Genomic DNA, 19,658 nt, shown 5'->3' with positions numbered 1-19,658 from the left:
TAGGAAGCTTCCAAACTTGTACATGACTTTTTTGTGTATAATTCACTATTGTTTCCTCAGCTCCTAGAACAATGTTTGGCACATAGTAGGTGCTCAATAAATATTTATTGAATGAATGGGAATGAGCATTTGGTGGAGGGGTAGTGTGCAGGCTTTCATCTGATTCCCTGAGGGGACTGTGTTCAGAAAGCTTCTGTTCCCCTACATCTCCATCCCAGTAGCTTTATAGCAGTGAGACAGAGTGGGAAAACTACCAGCCCCCACCTCCCCGCCCAGATCCCAGGCCTCCCTCTTTTCTCTTCCCCACAACACCAAAGACCCAACTTCCTGCATCTCAGTGACCCACCCCTCCTCCTGCAAAACCATTTTCCTCATTAAGTTCATTTTTTTTCTCACTCCCCTCCTCCCTCCTCTTTCTTTCTCTGAGAAGGGTTTCCAGGAACCTCTTCTGGGAACTTCTGGGGCAATGGTGTGTTTGTGCCCATGTGTGTGTGTGTGTGTGTGTAGGGAGATCTTCACATCTCATCAGGAGCCTGGAGCCTGTTACACACCCGTGGGGAGGAAGGGAGGGAGATGGCCTATCAGAAGGGGCGAGGCCTGTCCAGAGCTGTGTGTTTCCTCCTGCTCTCCAGCCTAGTTCTAGAAGGACAGCCATTCCTGGTTGACCCCTGAGGGCCAGGGGAGGGAGGGGAACACCATCAGCCAGGACAGCAGCCTTGGCCACTCTGGGGCATGGGAACAGAGGCAGAGACAGGGAGGGGAGAGGAAGCCCAGGATGGCCCCAGCGTTGACTCACCGGCTGCGTGACCCTGGGCTAATCACTTGGCCTCTTCGGTGACGGCCCTTGAGTAGGGCCTGGGATCATTCCCAGAAGTCTTTCCAGTTCAGGTCCCCTGGTCACCCTTTTCCCAGGATGGGCAAATGGGCTTGAGTTACATAATCCCACAGCCCTTGTGCTTCTTCCATCATCGAATTCCTTCAAGATAAATCCCAAAGCTGACACCGATCCTTCCCCACTCCACCACCACCCACCTCCCGACCCCGGTCCAGCCATCAGCCTGGGCTCCTGGCTTCTGCCCTTACTTCCCATATTCTGTTCCCTACTCAGCAGCCAGGGAATCCTGTTAACATTTAAGCCAAATCCCAATCCTCTGCTAAGAGCCCCTCTGTAGCTCCCATTTCTCTTGGAATAAAAGGCAAAGAGCTTCACAAAGCTCTATAATATCAGCCCCTGTCCCTGGCCTGTCTCAATTCCATTCCTTACATCCTCCTGCCCTGGTTCCCGCGACACCACTGTGTGTACTTGCTGGCCCTCAAATGCAGGCAGTCTCTTACTCCACGTTTTGCACTTGCTGTTCCCTCGACCTGCAATGCTCTTCCATCTGACCCCTTTCCTCCTTCAGGTCTTTTCTCAAATGCCCCCTTCTCCGTGAGCCCTCCCCGACCTCCTTATCTAGATCAGACTCCGCATCACTCTCTGTCCCCTCAGTCAGCTTTATTTTTCCCCATTACCCTTATCGATTCCAAATGTTATGTTTATCTTTATTCATTTACTGTGAGCTCCGTGAGGGCAGGGCCTGGGCTGTCTTGGTCACCGTTTTGTCCCCAGCCGCCGGCCAGCACAGGGCTGGGCAAAGAGTAGGTATAAACAAATCTCCCTTGAATGAATGAATAAATACCCTTCTCTTGTCCCCAGCCCCCTTCCCAAGCCTGCCCTGCTCCCTGCTCCACCAGCCAGTTTGCTGATTGCCCTTCATTTGATTCTGCTCCCTCCTCCTCCTCCTCAATCCTGACCTGAAGAATGCTGTTTATCTTGAAACTCTGAAATGCTCTGTCCTGCTCTCTCTCTCTCCCCTATATGACCGGGGGTTTCCCAAAGGCAAAAGTGACCACTCAGCACTCGGTGAATTTCTTCTTCCACCAGCCCCGTGAGTCACAGACTTTTACCCCCTTGTTGAAAGTAATCCTAACTTTTTTGTCTTTACCTTCTGGAAAGTTAATCTACTGGTCCCCTCCTCTAGGAAGCCCTTTCTGACCCCCAGACTGGGTCTGATGCCTTCTTGGGTTCCCCCAGCCCCAGGGCTCCCCGTCTGAGCCCTGCCCACTCTGGGTCATCAGCATCCAGGGACAGATCTGTCTCCCCCAGTGGAGTGGGAGCCATGAGGGCAGGGCCAGCGCTGTCATTTGTCACTGCTGGGTCACTAGCACCACCCAGCACAGCGCTAGGCACAGTTCTACTGAATTGTTAGGGGGTCATGGTGGAGGACGATGGTTGACCAGTGACACATCAACCTCACTATTTTCCTATTTTCTTACATGCTTATGGATATTAATGTAGTCTTATTTACATACAATTTGCATACACCGGACCAGGAGGGAAGGGAGGGTGGGACTCGTATGGAGGAGTGGAGGCTCTGCACGACATGAGGTTCACTGTGCCGGCAGCAGCATCTTCAGCTGCACCTGGTCCCTCTGGGAGGGCTGAGCGGCCACCCAGCTGGCTGCCATGGCCTTGGCCATGCTGTTGCTCTTGGAAGCGAGCGGGGTCTCCAGGGTGAGCGAGACGTTGGCCATCTCCTGGGGTTTGTCGCTGGCCAGAAAGCGGAGCAGGTTGTGCAGGGCCTTGGCCACGTGACTGCGGGCGCCCTCGTTGATGAGGCAGTAGAGGATGGGGTCGGCCACACAGTTGAGGCTGGTGAAGGCCAGTGAGCTGTGGTATGCCGAGAAGACACGCTCCTCGAAGCCACAGTCCCAGGGGTGGCGCAGGTAGACAGCGCTGCGGGACAGCAGGAGCACATGGTAGGGCGCAAAGCAGACCAGCACGATGGCAATGAGGCTGAGGGCCAGCCTCTTGATCTTGGCCTTCTCCTGGCGCTCGGTGGACACGCTGCCCCGCACAGCCCGCAGGATGCCGCGGTAGGAGAGCAGCATGAGGGCCCACGGGAAGAGGAAGCCCACGAAGACCCGGTAGAGGTTCATCCAGGCCACCCAGCCCTCCATGGGGAACTTCTCGAAGCAGAAGGTGTGGTTGTAACGGTCGCGGAAGAGCTCATCATGGAACAGGGGTGCCGAGTTGGCTCCCAGCTCCGTGGCCCAGACCACAGAGCTCACGGCCACGGCCGTCTTGACGCGGCGCAGGCGGGTGAACCGCAGTGGGTGGGCCACGGCCAGGTAGCGGTCCACGGAGATGCAGCAGAGGAAGGCGATGCTGATGTAGATGTTGGTATAAAAGATGAACCCGAAGAGCTTGCAGGAGCTGGGGCCGTGGATCCAGTTGTCGTGGTGCAGGAAGTAGTCCACCCACAGCGGCAGCGTGCAGATGTACAGCAGGTCGGCGATGCTGAGGTTCATCAGGTACACACCCAACTCGTTGTGTTGCCGCACCTGGCGGTAGGCAGCCCACAGGGCCAGGCAGTTGGTGGGCAGTCCCACGCCGATGACAAAGATGTAGAGGGAGGGTGGGAAGAGGTGGTCCACGAGGGAGTCCACGTGGCAGCCCTCCCACGTGCGGTTGCCCATCCTCGGCACTGAGGCTTTTGAGATGCTTCCCCTGGCCCACGGGGGCTGTGGGGCCATGGGTGGCGGGAGGCCATCAGGCCCCCTGAGCCCCCTCCTTGGAGGCTCAGGGGAACATGGTGGGAGGCAGTCCACAGCGAAGAGATGAGGCTGACCACGAATCGTGGGCCAGGCTGGGCAGGGAAGGATAGAGCTTGAGAGGGAAAAGTTGGAGGAGGGATAGAATTACGACAAGAGGGAGGTTTGGGGGATGGCAGGATTAACAAAGGTCTTTGTCAAGGAGGTTTTATGAACCCAATCAGAGCATAAATGGAGGAGTATTGGGGTCACACAAAATTGACTGAGGGGGGTGTTTATGGTGTTTATAGAGGAGACGAAGGCATCAGTGGGCAGTGGTGAGAGAGAGAGATTTGCGGAGGATGTAGAAAGTAAGCGTGGCCATGCTGAAGTAATGGTGGGGTGGAAATGTATGGGATAGTGTTGAGATAGGATAGTCTACAGTTAGGGAGTGTTGAAAAGACCAGGCAATATGGATGGGGGTGCTAGCATTTCCTAGGACCCCAGTAAGAAGTAAGGAAATAAGTAAGGTAAACAGTGAGGAGAAGATTACGGAAAAGGAGGTGTCCTGTGGGGGATGAAAGAGAGGAAGGGCTCGGTCTGGGGAACGTGGGAAGGGTTTTTAAGAAACAGGAAGGAGGTGAGTAAGGGCTAGATCAGAGCAGGGTTACTAATACAGGGAATTTAAAGGGGACAAGGACGGGGCTCCAGCTTGGTCCTGGTGGGAGCTGAACAGTTGAGATGAGGTGGCCCCGCCTCACAGTTCAAAGCTGATTCTGCAGCACCTGTGGGGAGAGAAAACTGCAGTGAGAGGAGTCATGGACCACCCCCTTCTCCCCACACCCCTTTTGCCCTGACTCCAGTGGGCTGCAGAGGGTGGGGACCCTAACGATGCCAAATTGAGCCCCACTCTAAGCAACGGATCTCTGAAAACACAGATTTGAGATGCCAGATATATTTTTTCCCTAACAGACGTTAAAATAAAGATCCAACTCAGATTTTAAAACTTTCTTCCAGAAACCATGTAAAACTTGCACAAGTATCATATCATGCTGTGGGAAATGGAGAACTGGTCTCAACTATCATGTTATAGACAGGGAGACTGGGCCCAGAGAGGCTGCGTCACTCCCCTCAAGGATGCACAGCAAGGCAGAGACGGAACCGGGCTAGAACCAGCCCTCCTGCTCCTAACCCAGGGCACCCCATTTTTGACTATAATGATGACGGTGGTGATAATAACAGCTAAAGTTTATTAAGTCCTACTACATAGCAGACCCTGTCTTAAGCACTTTTACGGGTATGAATTTTAGAATTTCAAGACTCCTGTGAGGAATAGCGTTATTCCCCCTGTTCGACAAACTGAGGCACAGAGAAGTTCAGAGACCTGTCCAAGGTCCTGATAGCGGGAGAGGGGAAATCTCGGCTTTCTCCAGCCTGCAACCCCTTTCTCCAGCCTGCAGTTCAGTTTTCACCCAGGAATAACTGGACAGAAAAGGGCCCCGGGCTGACAGCCCAGGGAAGCATAGCTGCAGGGGGCTGGGGGGGGTGGCGAGGCGGGGAATGGCTGAGAGGAGCAGCTGCTGGACTCGGTTGAGGTCGGGAACAAGGTGGAGCCCTGGGGGCAGTGCCAGCAGTCCCCTCCCTCAGAGACTGCCCCCTTCATTGTCTCTTCCCACTCCCCTCCGACTTTCTCGAGCGAGAGTCTCGGGTCTCACCCTCCTGGTCCTGCGGAGACCTTGAAGGACAGGGCAAAGGACAATCTTGGTCCAAGCCCCGGACCACTGTCAGCCCCCAGAGAGCTGGGGAGCGAAGTCCTGAATTAGAGGTACTTTCAGAAGCCACTCCATCCAAGGGTTTGCATCAGCTTAGTTTTTAGGCTGTGAAACCACTTAAAAAAAAAAAAAAAAAAAAGAGACGTCTCAGCTGGAAACCCCATCTAAGACAGTGACAGAGGAAGCTGCTCTGTGCTGGAGGAAAAATGAGGCGGCGGGAGGAAGGCCACCTCTGAAGAATCCCCAGGACACACTTTGAAAACCACTGGTTGAGTCGATTGGACAGATGAGGAAACCAAGGCCCAGAGAAGGGAAGGGATGAGCCCAAAGGTACACAGCAGGTACATGGGGACCTCCCAGATGCCTGAGCATCTTCTCATGGGAAAGGCCACTTGGCTCTCCCTACCTCCACACTAAATCCTGAATCCATGCATGTCTCTAAAACCCCTGCTGCCGCCCGCTCTGCTCAGCCATCACCACTGGCTTGGACTTTGCAGTAGCTTCCTCACGGCTTTCCTGGCTGCCACTCTGACTTCCCTCCACTCACTTCCCACGTGGCAGCCAGAAAGGTCTCTCTAACATGTAAATCAGCTCTTGTTACTTCTCTGCTTGAAACTCTCCAATAGCTTCCCAGTGGACTTGGGGTAAAATCCCAAATCCTCACCCCAGGTGACAAGGCACTGCCTGACCAGCCTGGGCAGCCTAGCTGACTTTCTTGCCCACCTCCCCTCCCCCACCTCAGCAGCCTCAAGGCTGGACCTTCTTTCCAGCATCAAAACCTTTGTTCTGGACTTCCCTGGTGCCGCAATGGTTAGGAATCCGCCTGCCAATGCGGGGGACACGGGTTCGATCCCTGGTTCGGGAGGATCCCACATGCCACGGAGCAACTAAGCCCGTGCACCACAACTACTGAGCCTGCACCCTAGAGCCTGCGAGCCACAACTACTGAGCCCGCGTGCCACAACTACTAAAGCCCGTGCACCTAGAGCCCGCGCTCCACAACAAGAGAAGCCACCGCAATGAGAAGCCCGCGCACCGCAACGAGAGAAAGCCCACGCGCAGCAACGAAGACCCAACGCAGCCAAAACAAAACAAAACCTTTGTTCTTCCTTCAGACTTACTTATGACTAGCTCCCTCACCTCCTTCACTTCCTCAGGGAGGCCCTCTGTACCCAGAGTCCTGCCCACCCATTCCCAGGGCTCTCTCCTCACATCACTTTGCATCTTGTTTGTGTCTGTCTGTCTGTCTAGAACGGACATTCCAGGAGGGCAGGGACCTTGTGTTGACTGCTGTTTCGCCAGCACCCAGGACAGGCCCGGCATACAGTAGGCACTCAAGAAATGACTTTGGACTGAGGGAACAGGCATTGGTCAGCCCCTCCTCCAACACAGGCTCCCACTCACCTTGAGGCGGCACCACCCCCCACTTCAAGCTCAAGCGAGTCCCTGCAGGGACCCAGAGGAAGAGGCGGGGAGGGAAAAAGTGAAAAGGGCAGGATCTATCTGCTGCACAATTGACTTTGAAAGATCAGGGCTGAGTCCCACTTAGTAAGTCCTCCCCACTGTCGGGTCCTCCATGACTGAAGAGCTGCCCTCACCTCAGACTCACAGAGACTCCTGGATCCTGTGGAGATGGGACAGAGGGGGCTTGCTCCTGGCTGGAACAGTGCAATCCGGTCCCTACCTTTGAACTGAAACCACCTGCCCAGAGCAAATCACTCAAAACAGCTCTCTCAGGCTTCCCTGGTGGTGCAGTGGTTAAGAATCCGCCTGCCAATGCGGGGGACACTGTTTCGAGCCCTAGTCCGGGAAGATCCCACATGCCGCAGAGCAACTAAGCCCGTGCGCCACAACTACTGAGCCTGCACTCTAGAGCCCGCGAGCCACAACTACTGAGCCCGCGAGCCACAACTACTGAGCCCACGAGCCACAACTACTGAAGGCCGCGCGCCTAGAGCCCATGCTCCGCAACAAGAGAAGCCACCACAATGAGAAGCCCGTGCACCACAACAGAGAGTAGCCCCCGCTCAATGCAACTAGAGAAAGCCCGCGCCCAGCAACGAAGACCCAACACAGCCATAAATAAATAAATAAATAAATGTATATTAAAAAACAAAACAAAACAAAAACCCAAACACCTCTCTCCCCTCTGTCTGCCCTGGGTCTCTCCTTCCTCCTGTAACACTGAGGGAATTACTTCTTCAGGAGCCTCAGTTTCCCCTTCTATAGGAAGGGGGGGTGGGGCACAACTTTTATACTAGTCACATTCCAGATGTGAAAATCCTTGGGACTTCCCTGGCAGTCCAGTGCTTAAGACTCCGTGCTTCCACTGCAGGGGGCACAGGTTTGACCCTGTGCCTAGGACCCTGCATGCTGCGTGGCTCGGCCAAAAGAAAAAAGAAGAAAAAGGAAAATATCAATTCTATACAAACTCTTCCAGAAAACTGAAGAGGATGAAACATCTCCGAATTTATTCACAGGGAACTATTGATATATTCAATATCCTGTGATAAACCATAATGGAAAACAATATTTAAAAAAAAAGATTATATGTGTATAACTGAGTCACTTTGCTGTACAGCAGAGATTGGCACAATATTGTAAATCAACTATACTTCAATAAAAAACAAAATTAATTAAAAAAAAGAAAATCCTTGGTAGAGGTGATATCGTCTATAAATTGTGCAGTATTTGAACAATTATTACTATTCCACAGGCACTGGGGAACTGACACAAGAATGAACCAGTTCATAATGGGAGGAGGCACTGAGAGCTGGGAGTTCCCTTTGCCCCACCCTCTCAAGAACCCCTGGGTTCAGCTGAGGCTGGGGTGGGTACACAGGCATGAGACTGATTTCCTGCAGCCAAAGGAAATACACTTCCTATTGCTAATTTCCTCGAGGGGGAACCAGTTGGCCGCCTACCCCTCCCTCCTCCCATCCCTCCTCAACCCATCTGCTTCTTGGGGGGATGGTGGGCATGGGGGAGGGGCATTCAACCCTCTCTTCTCCCCCACCTGAGATCTGCCCACCACCAAACCCCCGAAAGACAGCGCGGAATGGCAGACTCTTAGAACTCCACAATGCAACAGGCCTATATGCCACAACTGGGGGGCGCGAGGCTATTTCTGACCCCTGCCTGATACAGATGGGGAAACTGAGGCCTAGAGCCACAAAGCAGTTGTCTAAGTCACATGATGTGTCAAGACTGCATAGATCTGTCATTCTTAACTAAAAAGCTTCCCCTTACCTGAATGTTTTCTCTCTTCACCCCCTGCATTCCCGTAATTTTTCTCAAGTCTTTCCGGGGTTCTCAGCCCCCGTTAAGAATCTGCTGAAAGATCCACGGACTCTCACCACAAGAAAGCAAGTGACCTCGGCGTCTTGGGTGACCCCTCCATCACCTGACTCCCTTGCCCAGCCCCCTGGAGCCAAGACTCTGTTCGTCTGGGATCTAAGTTGCCTCCCTTACTCAGGCTTTGTGTGTGGGAGGTCAACCCCCAAATCTCACAGTGCCCACAAGAAGCTCCCCAGTCCCACAGGCCTCCCTCGTGGTCCCTGCTGGCCCCTCCCAGAGGCGCAGGGAAGAGAGATAAGCTGAGAATGTGGAGCGATAGTGGGGAGACAGGAAGGACTGTCAGACCACTGCCCCCACTTTGCACCTCAGCTGCTCAAGCCAGATAAGTCCCTGGGCCCCGGCAGCCACCTCTAAGTCCAGCAAGGCTGAAGGACTGCGGGCGGGGGGCGGTGAAAGGACAAGAGGGAGAGGTAATAGAGCCCCACACCCCCTCACTCACCGGTCTTGTACTAGAAGCCTCCAGGTCGCCTGTCTCACCCCCCACTACTTCCCTCCTCTGAGGGCTCCTGCTCCCCTGACAGCCCCGGGGGACCAGCCAGCTCCGGTCTGCTCATTAGGGGACGAAATGTGATCACCAAGCCTCGCTCCCCACCTGGTGTCCTGGCGGCTGGCCTGCGGAAACCGGGGGACAGTCCGGCCACCGTGACCGCTCCGCTGGGCCTCAGTTTCCCCATTTCTACCGAAGGGGTCCCCATTCCCCCCCACCCCACCCCCCCACACCGCCCAAAAGGGACACCAGAGTCCTTGACTCTACTCCTCTGATCTAGATTGCAAGCTTCTCAAACCCTCAGGTTCTATCGTTAGTCCAGTTCCTGGTTTACTGTTCTATTATTATAACATTCTAGAGCTTTACCTTTCTTCCTTTCTATTATTATTATCATGGTGGTTTTCCATGCCCTTCTCCTTCTAAGTTTCCAATATCCCAGCGTCTCACATTCCAAGATTCTCAAGTTCTATTGTTAGAACGCTCTATGATTTTTTTAACATTCTATAACTTTCACAATCTATTATTAAACTCTCAGTGATTACTATCTTTGCCCAGCAAACACGAATATGTATTTCCCTTTTCTTTTTTACAGAAATGGGAACATACTCTACATACCGTAAATCTCACTTCCTTTTTCCTCCCTATCTAATCTGTTTTTTTTTTTTAACATTCTAGCAGCCTAAAGTTCTACGGTTATGCAGAATTCTAAGATACTAAGGATTCAATGTGGAAGGGGTAGTCACCACATTCACCTGGTCCCTAAATTCTCACCCCCCTGGGGGGGACATTAGGAGCCCAGGCTGCCTCCCAAGGAGCCTTGCCACGTCCCTCCCTGCTCGCTCACACCGGCTGAGTTATTTGTCTAGACACAAACCAAATTATAGGCCCTGTCCTGCGGGAGCAGTGGGCTTCATGGGGAGGGTCAGGAGACAGAGTCAGGCGGGAGTTAATCTCTGCACTACCCCCCCTTCCCCTCTCTTTCCTCCTTTTCTGAAACTCCACCCCTTCCACCCAAACCAACTCTTGTCCCCTCTCCTTCTCCAACACCATGGTTTTAGAAATATTTTCTCTCCTCTGCCTCTAAAAGGCTCCCTCCTGGGTTCCAGCCATTCACACTCACCTTGGCGTTCTTCCCTCCTCCCTATGAAGACCTCCTGCCCCACAGGAATCCGACTCAGTGGCAGCAAAAGAAGCCAGATCTTTGGATTGGGGCTTCAGTGGAACTGGAGTCCCAACCTTAGCCTGAAACTGACTCACTGTGGGGACTTCTGCTCTTGGGCCTCAGTTTCCCCATCTGTAAAATGGGGGGCTTGGTCTAGCTGGCTCTGCAAGCACTTTCAAGCTCTCGGCTGTGTGCGAACACTGAAAACTGCCAAGATTCCAACACCAAGCTTTTTGGATTGAAGGATTCAAATATCCTAAGGACCTTTAATTTGAAGGTTTGAGCATTCCTGGTCCTCCTCTCTGATCATTCTCACTTACTTGGGTCCTTTCATTCAAAGACTTCACATGCAAGACTTCTTGATTCTATGATTCCCAGAGTTCTGGAGCCCCTCCCCGCATCAGTCTCTCTCATTTTCTACTACTGGATGCCCCACCACCAGAAAGGAAAACCTCCCCATCCTCACCGCAAACCTGAAGTCAAGCTCAACCACAGAGACGAGTTGTGAGGGGTCCTTGGTGAGTTCAGAAAGAGTGGGGCTGGTGATGGGCCCTGGTGGGGGGCGGTGGGGATGTGGCCCCCATCATCTCCATCTGTGCCCGCAAGAAAATCCCCCAGCGCACGTCCCGCCTGAGTACACAGCGCACGTCCCACAACCGAAATTCCAGAGCTGTCCTTCAGCGTGCTTGGAGGTGGGGGGTGTCCAGCTCAAGGAGGGGGGAATGAAGCCAAGGCAGGAAGGAGTTAACGGGTGACCCAGCCAAATCCTGGAAGGGAGGAAGTGGGGGAGGAAGTTTACCCCCCAGCCAGGAATTCCTGAAATCGGAGGGTGGGGTGGGTGCGACCTCCAGAGCAGTGGGGTGACTATTAAGGGGGAGGCGGGGTCACAGGGGCACTCAGAGTCCACCTGCCCCAGGTGGCTACCCTACTGCCCCCTACCCCGCTCCCAAGCAGCTCCTCAGCCCAGGGGAAAGTTGGAATTTGCGAGGATTTGGAATGAGATGATGACGGGGTCAAGTTGCCAGAACCGGATCTAAGATACAGAGAGACAGAGACAGAGGAATACCGAGAGACAGAGACAGGAAGGGAAACGGCAAAGAGATGCCCAGAGATGGGGAGACGGGGAGCTGGAAGCAGAGAGATCCACAGAAACTGAGAGTTCATCAAGACACAGGGACGGAGGCAAACAGAGTGAGAGAGCGACGGAGAGGCAGAGATAAAGGAATCGACAGAGACATCCGGAGATGGAGAAGGAGAGACACACCCAGAGGGAGAGGGACCGCAGATCCAGAGAGACATCAGAGACAGACGGAGAGATGGAGACAGACCCAGAGACAAAGTCAGCCGCAGAGACGCCGGGAGGAGCCAGCCCCAGAGAGGGGCGGGGACGGAGACGGCGCGGGAGACTGAGGCAGCGGACGGACGCGGGGACGCAGAGCCCCCGAGGGGCGCGGGGAGGAGCAGTCCCCGGCGGCCGCAGGACCGGCGCGGGCAGGGGAGGGACCGGTGGCTACCTGCGCGTGACGGCTGGACGGGGCAGGTGGCGCCTCTCTCCGCAGCTAGGGGAGCCGGGTTCCACGGCGGCGCAGGAACCCGGCGGCGACTTCTACTGGCCCCCGGGCCAGAGCCTCCAGCCGAGGCCCCGCCCCGGCCCGGCCGGGCCCGCCCCCATTAACCCCTCCTTTGTCGCTCCCCCTTAACCCCTTTAAGCCTTCACCCCGCTAAAGGCTTCCAGCCCCGGGGAAATCTCACCTGCCGCTGGAATACCCCCCCAGTCCTTCAACATCCCCATCCTGGAGACCCCCACCTCATTAACCCCTTTGGTTACCGTGCCTCCAGTCCGGCGCTCCAACTAGATCAAGCCCTCAGCTGGGGGTGGGGAGGGGGAAGGGGGGGGTCTCTCATTGAGCTGAACCATTTCCTCCTTTCGGAGACCCCAGTCCCAAGTCATTAACTTTCTGATCATTGCATGCCCCCTTCCCCAAGGGAGAGAACGAGGGGTCTGCCCATGGTTCCCCATGCCCATGGTCAGGGCCAGCCCTGGAAGGAACCCTGGGGTTTCCAGCTCCAGCCCTGCCTCTTGGCGGGACTGAGGCTGGTGACCTCTCTGTGCCTCAGTTTCCTCTTCTGATAACGTGGTCTCTCACAGTCCCTTTGTCATGGGGATGTCATACCATCAAGTCTATAAAACATGACCCACCCACACACACCCCCACGCCATGATCCCCTACCTGCTGCCTTATTTGCTTTTCCCCATAGAACTTGTCACCATCCAACATTCTATGTATTTCACTTATTTATTTCTTTTCTAATTATCTGCCTCCCCACTAGGAGGAGTGTCATTTTTGTGTTTGGTTAGTTTACTACAAGACAGGCATTCCATACACATTATTTTCAGAGAGTAAATACACGAATGGTAAGTGCTTCAGAAATATTTGCTGATTATTATCATCACGTCCTTCATAAATTGGTCGTGAGAATTCATTCTTGGGCAAAGCACTTTGGACCGACCTGGGATGTAGCACTCAAAAATGGGCTTGCAAATTCTTTTTTATTTATTTTGAAAATAAAAATTAAAATGCTTGGACCTTAAGAGAGCAGTACAACGAGTTGTGACAAACAGATACGCCCATGTGACTAAGCACCCAAATTAAGACATAAACATTTCCATCACCTGAGAACATTGTTTTTTTGCCTCTTTCCAGGGCATACTCACACCCTACTTCACCCCCAGAGGCAACTCCATGCCTTTCTGTTTTTCTTTTTCTTTTTTTTTTTTTACTGGAAATTAGTGTTGCCTGTTCCAGAACTTCACAGAAATGTAATGAAACAGTTCTGTTTTGTTTAAGGTAGCTATTATAATCATTCACCATGTGGCCTTGGACAAATGACTTCACCTCTCTGAACCATATTACCGCCTTCCTCTCAGGGCTCTTGAGGGAAACAGAAAGTGAGAGAGTTAACCAAGGACCCAAGTGACCTGCAATACACACAGGAGTAAAAGTTTTTTCCTTCCACCCTCCTTCAAGGGTACAGACAGAGACACTCCAATGGAAGTGTCACGAAGGCTTTAGCCCCCTCCCCACAAATAACCCCATATAAATCTTATCAGCTTCAAGACAAGCCCTCCTGTGAGCCCCTTGGCCATCCCAAGCTCATCCTAAAGAGAAATTCTGGGGCACACTGGTGGGCGAGGGTCCCCTTCTCTCCTGGGCTCACCCTAAGTTTATAATGTGATTCAGTTAGGGTCCTGGCAGGAAACAGGTAGCCATTCAAAGAGTTTAAGTGGGGGGAAATTCCCTGGCAGTCCAGTGGTTAGGACTCAGCGCTTTCACTGCCGAGGGCCCAGGTTCAGTCCCTGGTCAGGGAACTAAGATCCCCACAAGCCATGTGGTGCGGTCAAAAAATAAAATAGAGTTTAAGTGAGAACATTTATGAAGGGAAAGTTTAGAGCGGTTGGCAGGGTGAAAGAAGCCACAAAATATGGGGCGACGCCAGGGAACCAGCTGGAGCCAGAACCAAGCCATTACCACCCTTCAGGCAGAAAGCTAAAGTTTGGAGTGGAGCCCACAGGAGCTGTAACTCTAGGTAGAGGAACACAGCCACCGCCAGAACTGCAGGGATGCAGGGAGGGGCCCAGAAAATAAATACTCCAACCTCTCCCCGACTACTTACCTTCAGATTTCCTGTCAGTGCCTGTAACGGGGAGAACCCAACCAGAAGGCAAGGGCAAGGGACTCCCGTGGATGGAGTCCACACAGGGCAGTCTCCCAGGGCCCAGAGCAGGAGGAGAAAGGCTGAGAGTGACCCTGGGGTACACGGTGGAGAATCACCAGCACTTCTCCCAGAACTTTCTAGGCGCATTTTTCCATGCAGGTCTGAGCCTGGGCACAAGGGGGTGACAGAGCACCAAGACACCCAGTGAAAGGGATGCTTAGCGCTGGACCACTTACTTCCCCAGAACTTGGACTTTAGGGAAGGGTCAAAAGCTGGAGGACAGGAAAGGAGACTTTGATCCCATAGATCTGAAACCTGGAGGTCTGGAGGGGTGATGTGATTGCTGGACTGTGCCGGCTGAATAGGAGTTCCCTGGATGGACAAGTTCAGAAAGGGTGTACCAGCGGGGAGGGAACAGCATGTGCAGAGGCTCAGAGGCATGAAATGTCACAAGGAAGGGCAAGTATTGGTGATTCAAGTGGCTGGATATAAGAGATGGGGACAGGAGAGGATGTTGGCTTAAAAAGGAAGGATCAGGGACTTCCCTGGTAGCACAGTGGTTAAGAATCCGCCTGCCAATGCAGGGGACATGGGTTCGAGCCCTGGTCAGGGAAGATCCCACATGCCGTGGAGCAACTAAGCCCGTGTGCCACAGCTACTGACCCAGCGTTCTAGAGCCCATGAGCCACAACTACTGAGCCACGTGCCACAACTACTGAAGCCCACATGCCTAGAGCCTGTGCTGTGCAACAAGAGAAGCCACTGCAATGAGAAGCCCCTGCACTGCAACGAAGAGCAGCCCCTGCTCGCTGCAACTAGAGAAAGCCTGTGCGCAGCAACAAAGACCCAACACAGCCAAAAATAAATTAAAAAAAAAAAAGGAAGGATCAGAAATGATTGAAAAATAAGGACAGCTAGCATTTAATGACCACTTACTACATTCCAAGTACCATTCTAAGCACTTTATGTGAATAACTCATTTAATCCTCAAAATAACCATATGCAGAGGCACCATTTTACAGATGGGGCCTAGATGGGTAAGTGGAAATGCTGGACTCCCAGCAGTGGAGCTCTAGTCTTTAACTGCTGTTATGCCACTTCCTGGGGGTGGGAAATTAGGGTTGAGGAGTTTGAACTTTGATCCTCTTCATATAACACACTTTCAACTGTTTCACACACACATACCCACACACACCACTCTCATATTCGTTCAGTAAACACTCCCTGAGCCCTTGCTTCTGTACCTGGCCCTGGGCTAGGCAGTGTTGGGGACACAGCAGTGACCGCAACAGCCCTGGCCCTTCTCTCCCAGGGCTGGCAGTCAGTGAGGGGGAGACAGATCTGTCCCTGACAGTCATACCTTAGAGTGGTCAAGGCTGGAACAGGGGTCCAGGGGGCTGCTGGAGCCTAGAGGGGGCCTTGTCACAGTTTGTTGGGGGAATAGGAGGAAGGAGGGAGCTGTCAGAACTGCCACTTGGAACACTCCCCTCACTTTACCTGGTTCATTCCTTACTCATCCTTCAATAGGCAGGTCTGTTGTCCCCTCCAGGAAGCCCTCCCTGATACCCACTTGGCCTTCCTTTGCCCCCTCATGGTCATCATTGTCTAAGGATGGGTCTGCCTTCCCCACCGGACTGAGTCCCTTGAGGGCAGTGATGGGGCTGTCTCAGTCACCACTCTGCCCAGCACTGCCCAGCTCAGGCTCTGCCCTAGAGTAAAATGTTTTTTACATATATTGAATGAATTCATTCATTGATTAATCAACATTTGTGTTTGTTGAGCATTTACTGCATGCCAAACACTGTGCTAGGCCCTGAGAATACAGTCTTAAAAGCCAAAATCCTCATCCTCGTGGGCAACTGATTAGTGAATGATTGACTTCTGGTTATATTAATTGAGATCTTTGGCCAGAAAGGTGGAGGGGATGAAACCCTTTGATATGATTGAACACCCTCCCCTTCCTAGAATTTCATGTTTGGCTCTGGGGGCTGTCACTTCTGAAGGATATTGACATTTGGAGAGTTATAGCTTAGGCAGCTGTTCCTGGAGACACATGGACAATCCTCTTTGCTGGTCAAAGAGGGATTTGCAGGTTTCTCCTGCAGTAATTTTTCCTTCCCTTAGGAATTGATGGCCTTGATAAACTGTCACTCTGAAACTGCAAGGCTCTGAGCCTTCCATCCCAAGAGATCATCTGTACAGTTCAGACAAGGAAAGGAAACACAAGTGTGTAATGTTCTACAAAATTCTTATGTATTGCTCTGTCTAGAGAAAGCCTATAGATTTGTTACCTTATTATAGTTCTATTAGTGCAGTGGTTCTCCAAGTGTGGTCCTTGGAGCGGCTGGGAACTCTTTGGAAATGCAAATTCTTGGGCCCCACCCAGACTGATGGAATTAGAAACCCTGGATGAGGAATTGGGAGGAGGTGCATTTTCATTATAACAAACCCTACAGATGATTCTACTACTGCTCCTTCAAGTGTAAGAACTACTGAACTCGAGAATAGTGGGGGGAAATGTCAGTGCTTCAAACATAAAAGAAAGAGAGAGAGAGAAGAGAGGAGAGAGAGAGAGAGAGGTAATTAGATAGCATCACCATAAATTATCTTGCCTACCAAAGATGAAGGAATCAGAACAATTCAATCCCTGCTCCTTCTGGACAGTCACAGTTGATATTCAGCTGGTTCACACTGATAGGGCTGTTATCAGTTGTTAAAATACTGAAATGCTTTCATACCAGGCAGTAAAGAGTCATTAACAAGAGCAGACTTCTCCTCCTTGTCCTAAGGCAATAGTTGGGGCTGCAAAACTTGATGCTTCTGCTGGGCTAGTTCTAGGCACCCCACTTGACTTTATGATTCCTCATCCAGCACATCATTACTGACTAAAAGCACACAATGATTTCAGCCAGCCGGTCAACCTCTTCTGAGGTTGTTACCCTCTCTCTCTCCTACTTCTATTCACTTGCTGCAGCACTCTGAATCCTGCCACTTCCCTGGCCCCAACAGAAGAAAGGAAACCTCAATTGTCTTACCTCGATTGGGGAAACTTCTGTACCTCTTGCAGGTTTATTAGAGACTCCCAATGAGAACCCTGACCTACTATGTTTTAATTGATGATCATTCCTGTAATGATTAATTTTATGCACCAACTTGACTGGGCCATGAAGTGCCCAGATATTTGGTCAAACATTCTGGGTGCTCTGGATGAGCTGAACATTTAAATCAGGAAACTGAGTAAAGCAGATTGCCCTCCCCAATGTGGGTGGGCCTCACCCAATCAGTTGAAGGCCTGCATGGAACAAAAAAGGCTGACCTTTCCCCGAGTAAGAGAGACTGTCTTCTGCTCAACTGCCTTTGAACGGGAACACTGGCTTTTTCCTACCTTCTAGATTCAAACTGAAACATTGGTGCTTTCCGTGTCTCGAGTCTGCTGGCCTTCAGACTAGAACTGCACTTCTGCCTCTCCTGGACCTCCAGCTTGCCAACTCACCCAGCAGATCTTAGGACTTGTCAGTTTCCATAATTGAGTGAGCCAATTCCTTATAATATATACATCCCACTGGTTCTGTTTCTCTGGCGTTTTCTCTAATACAATACTTCAAAACTGAAACTAGAGGTATCCTATCAATAATTTAAGGTCTCCCTTAGAATACAGTCCCGTACCTGAGGTACGATCAGCCCAGATGGCAGAACTCATTGAACTTATTAGGGTTTGTTAACTAGCTAAAGACCAGAGAGCAAACATACATATATACAGACAGCAGGTATACTTTGGGAATACTTTGGAAACAAAAGGGAGTTTCTAACCTTTGCTGGAATCCCCTTGGAAAAAATCTATACATGTCATAAAACTGCATAGACACACACACACATACACATACACGCATGCACACAAACAGGAGGGCATGTAAAAATGGTGAAATCTGAATAAGGTCTGTAGATTCACCAGTGTCAGTTTCCAAGTTTGGTATTGTGCTGTAGTTATACAGGATGTTACCTTTGGGGGAAACTGGATGAAGGGTATAGAGGACCTCTCTGTACTATGTTGGCAACTTCCCCTGAGTCTATAATTATTTCAAAATTGTTTAATTAAAACCACACACACACATGTTCCTCAAAAAGTTAAATACAGAATTACCATATGGCTCAGCAATTCTACTCCTAGGTATATACCCAAGAGAAATGAAAACATATGTCCAAATAGAAACTTGTATATAAATGTTTATCACAGCATTACTTGCAATAGCAAACGATGGACACAACCCAAACTTCCATCATGGGTGAATGGCTAACACCAAACTATGAGTGATAACAAAATGGTTGTTGTTTTAAGCCATTAAGTTTTGGAATGCTTTGTTCTGAAGCAATAGATACTGGGAATAGGGGTCTTCAAACTCCCAGAAACATTATTGACCCTGCCCTCCAGGGTGTCACCCACCTTGACATAAATATGCTGAGGTTGCTGGTAGCTTCCGTCTCCTGCTCGAGCGTTTCACCATCCCCCTTCCTTTGGGAGAACTCCCCCACCCATTCTGTGAGGTTTAGGTGGCGCTGTCAGTCCCAGGTACACTAACCCCTTCCTAAGCAAAAAGATGAGCACGTGACCCAGGCCTGGCCAATCAGATGACCCCATTCCCTAGGCCATGGAGATTGGCCACATGATCCAAGGTGAGCCAATCAGATTACTCCTGGAGACGCTTGAGTGGTATGAGAAAGACTTCCTCTGGCTTTGCTACCATGTGGCCTGGCAGAATGCCTGCAGCCACAGCGTCTGTGTTCTCAACACTGTAAAAATAATCAGCTAACATTTGTAGAGAGCTTGCTATGTGCCAGGCACTGTCCTAAGCTTTTGCGTCTATTTAACTCATTTTCACAGCACCCCTATGGGGCAGGTGCTATTATTAACTTCTATTTTATACATTGGGAAACTGAGGCCTTGAGAGGCTTAAGAAACCCGCTCAAGGGGAGAAGCCAGATCCAAGAGTTCATACTCTATGATTCCATCTATTTAAAGCGAAGGTGAGCAAACTACCACTGTGGACCAAACCCTATCTACCACCTGTCTTTGTATGGCTCGTGAGCTAAGATGGTTTTCACATTTTTAAGTGGTTCCAAAAAAATCAAAACAATAGTATTTCATGACACGCAAAAATGTTGAGAAACTCAAGTTTCAGTATCCATAGTTTTATTTGAACACAGCCAAGCTCATTCATGCCTGCATTGTCTGTGACTGCTTTCACACGACAATGTCAGAGTTAGCTGGAACAGAGACTGAGTGGTTCATAAAATCTAAAATATTTACTATATGGCCCTTTCCGGAAACAGTCTGCTGACCTCTGATTTAAAGTACAAAAATGGGTAAAACTGTTTTATGGTGTGAGAAGTAGGATAGCAATTACTGGCGGGGGCCGGGTGGTGGTGCGCAATGACTAGGAAGGGGCACAAGGACGCTTTCTGGGGCCTGGGGATGTTCTACTTCTTCATCTGGGAGCTGGCTGCATGGATGGGATCAGTTTGTGATTATACATTTATGATGAGCGTACTTCTCTGCATGTAACATACATCGATGCAAAGTTAAAGTTAAAAA

The 19,658-nt window shown here is 51.3% G+C and overlaps 1 protein-coding gene across 3 annotated transcripts; it reads right to left on the bottom strand.

Moving 5' to 3' along the window:
• Positions 1 to 2,320: 2,320 nt before the first annotated feature.
• On the bottom strand, positions 2,321 to 11,955 carry GPR4 (G protein-coupled receptor 4). 3 transcript variants are annotated; one of them, XM_059904156.1, is made up of 3 exons: positions 11,866 to 11,955; positions 10,818 to 11,118; positions 2,321 to 4,358 (listed from the first exon to the last, which is right to left on the bottom strand). In XM_059904156.1, exon 3 carries the CDS (start codon positions 3,574 to 3,576, stop codon positions 2,431 to 2,433), a length of 1,146 nt encoding a protein of 381 aa, XP_059760139.1. In that variant the 5' UTR covers positions 3,577 to 4,358; positions 10,818 to 11,118; positions 11,866 to 11,955; the 3' UTR covers positions 2,321 to 2,430. The 3 variants fall into 3 exon arrangements, with proteins under 3 accessions (XP_059760139.1, XP_059760140.1, XP_059760138.1); XM_059904157.1 differs by having other exon boundaries at positions 10,825 to 11,118; XM_059904155.1 differs by lacking the exon at positions 10,818 to 11,118.
• Between the last annotated feature and the right edge of the window lie 7,703 nt (positions 11,956 to 19,658).

This window comes from Balaenoptera ricei, chromosome 19, assembly GCF_028023285.1.
Source record: "Balaenoptera ricei isolate mBalRic1 chromosome 19, mBalRic1.hap2, whole genome shotgun sequence".
Taxonomy (NCBI): domain Eukaryota; kingdom Metazoa; phylum Chordata; class Mammalia; order Artiodactyla; family Balaenopteridae; genus Balaenoptera; species Balaenoptera ricei.
The sequence above is the reverse complement of the archived record's forward strand: the minus strand, read 5'-3'. Positions and strand labels throughout refer to the sequence as shown.

What these genes read in the sequence shown, in the direction of transcription:
- GPR4 (XM_059904156.1), bottom strand. Translation starts at nt 3,576, where the DNA reads ATGGCCCCACAGCCCCCGTGGGCCAGGGGAAGCATCTCAAAAGCCTCA.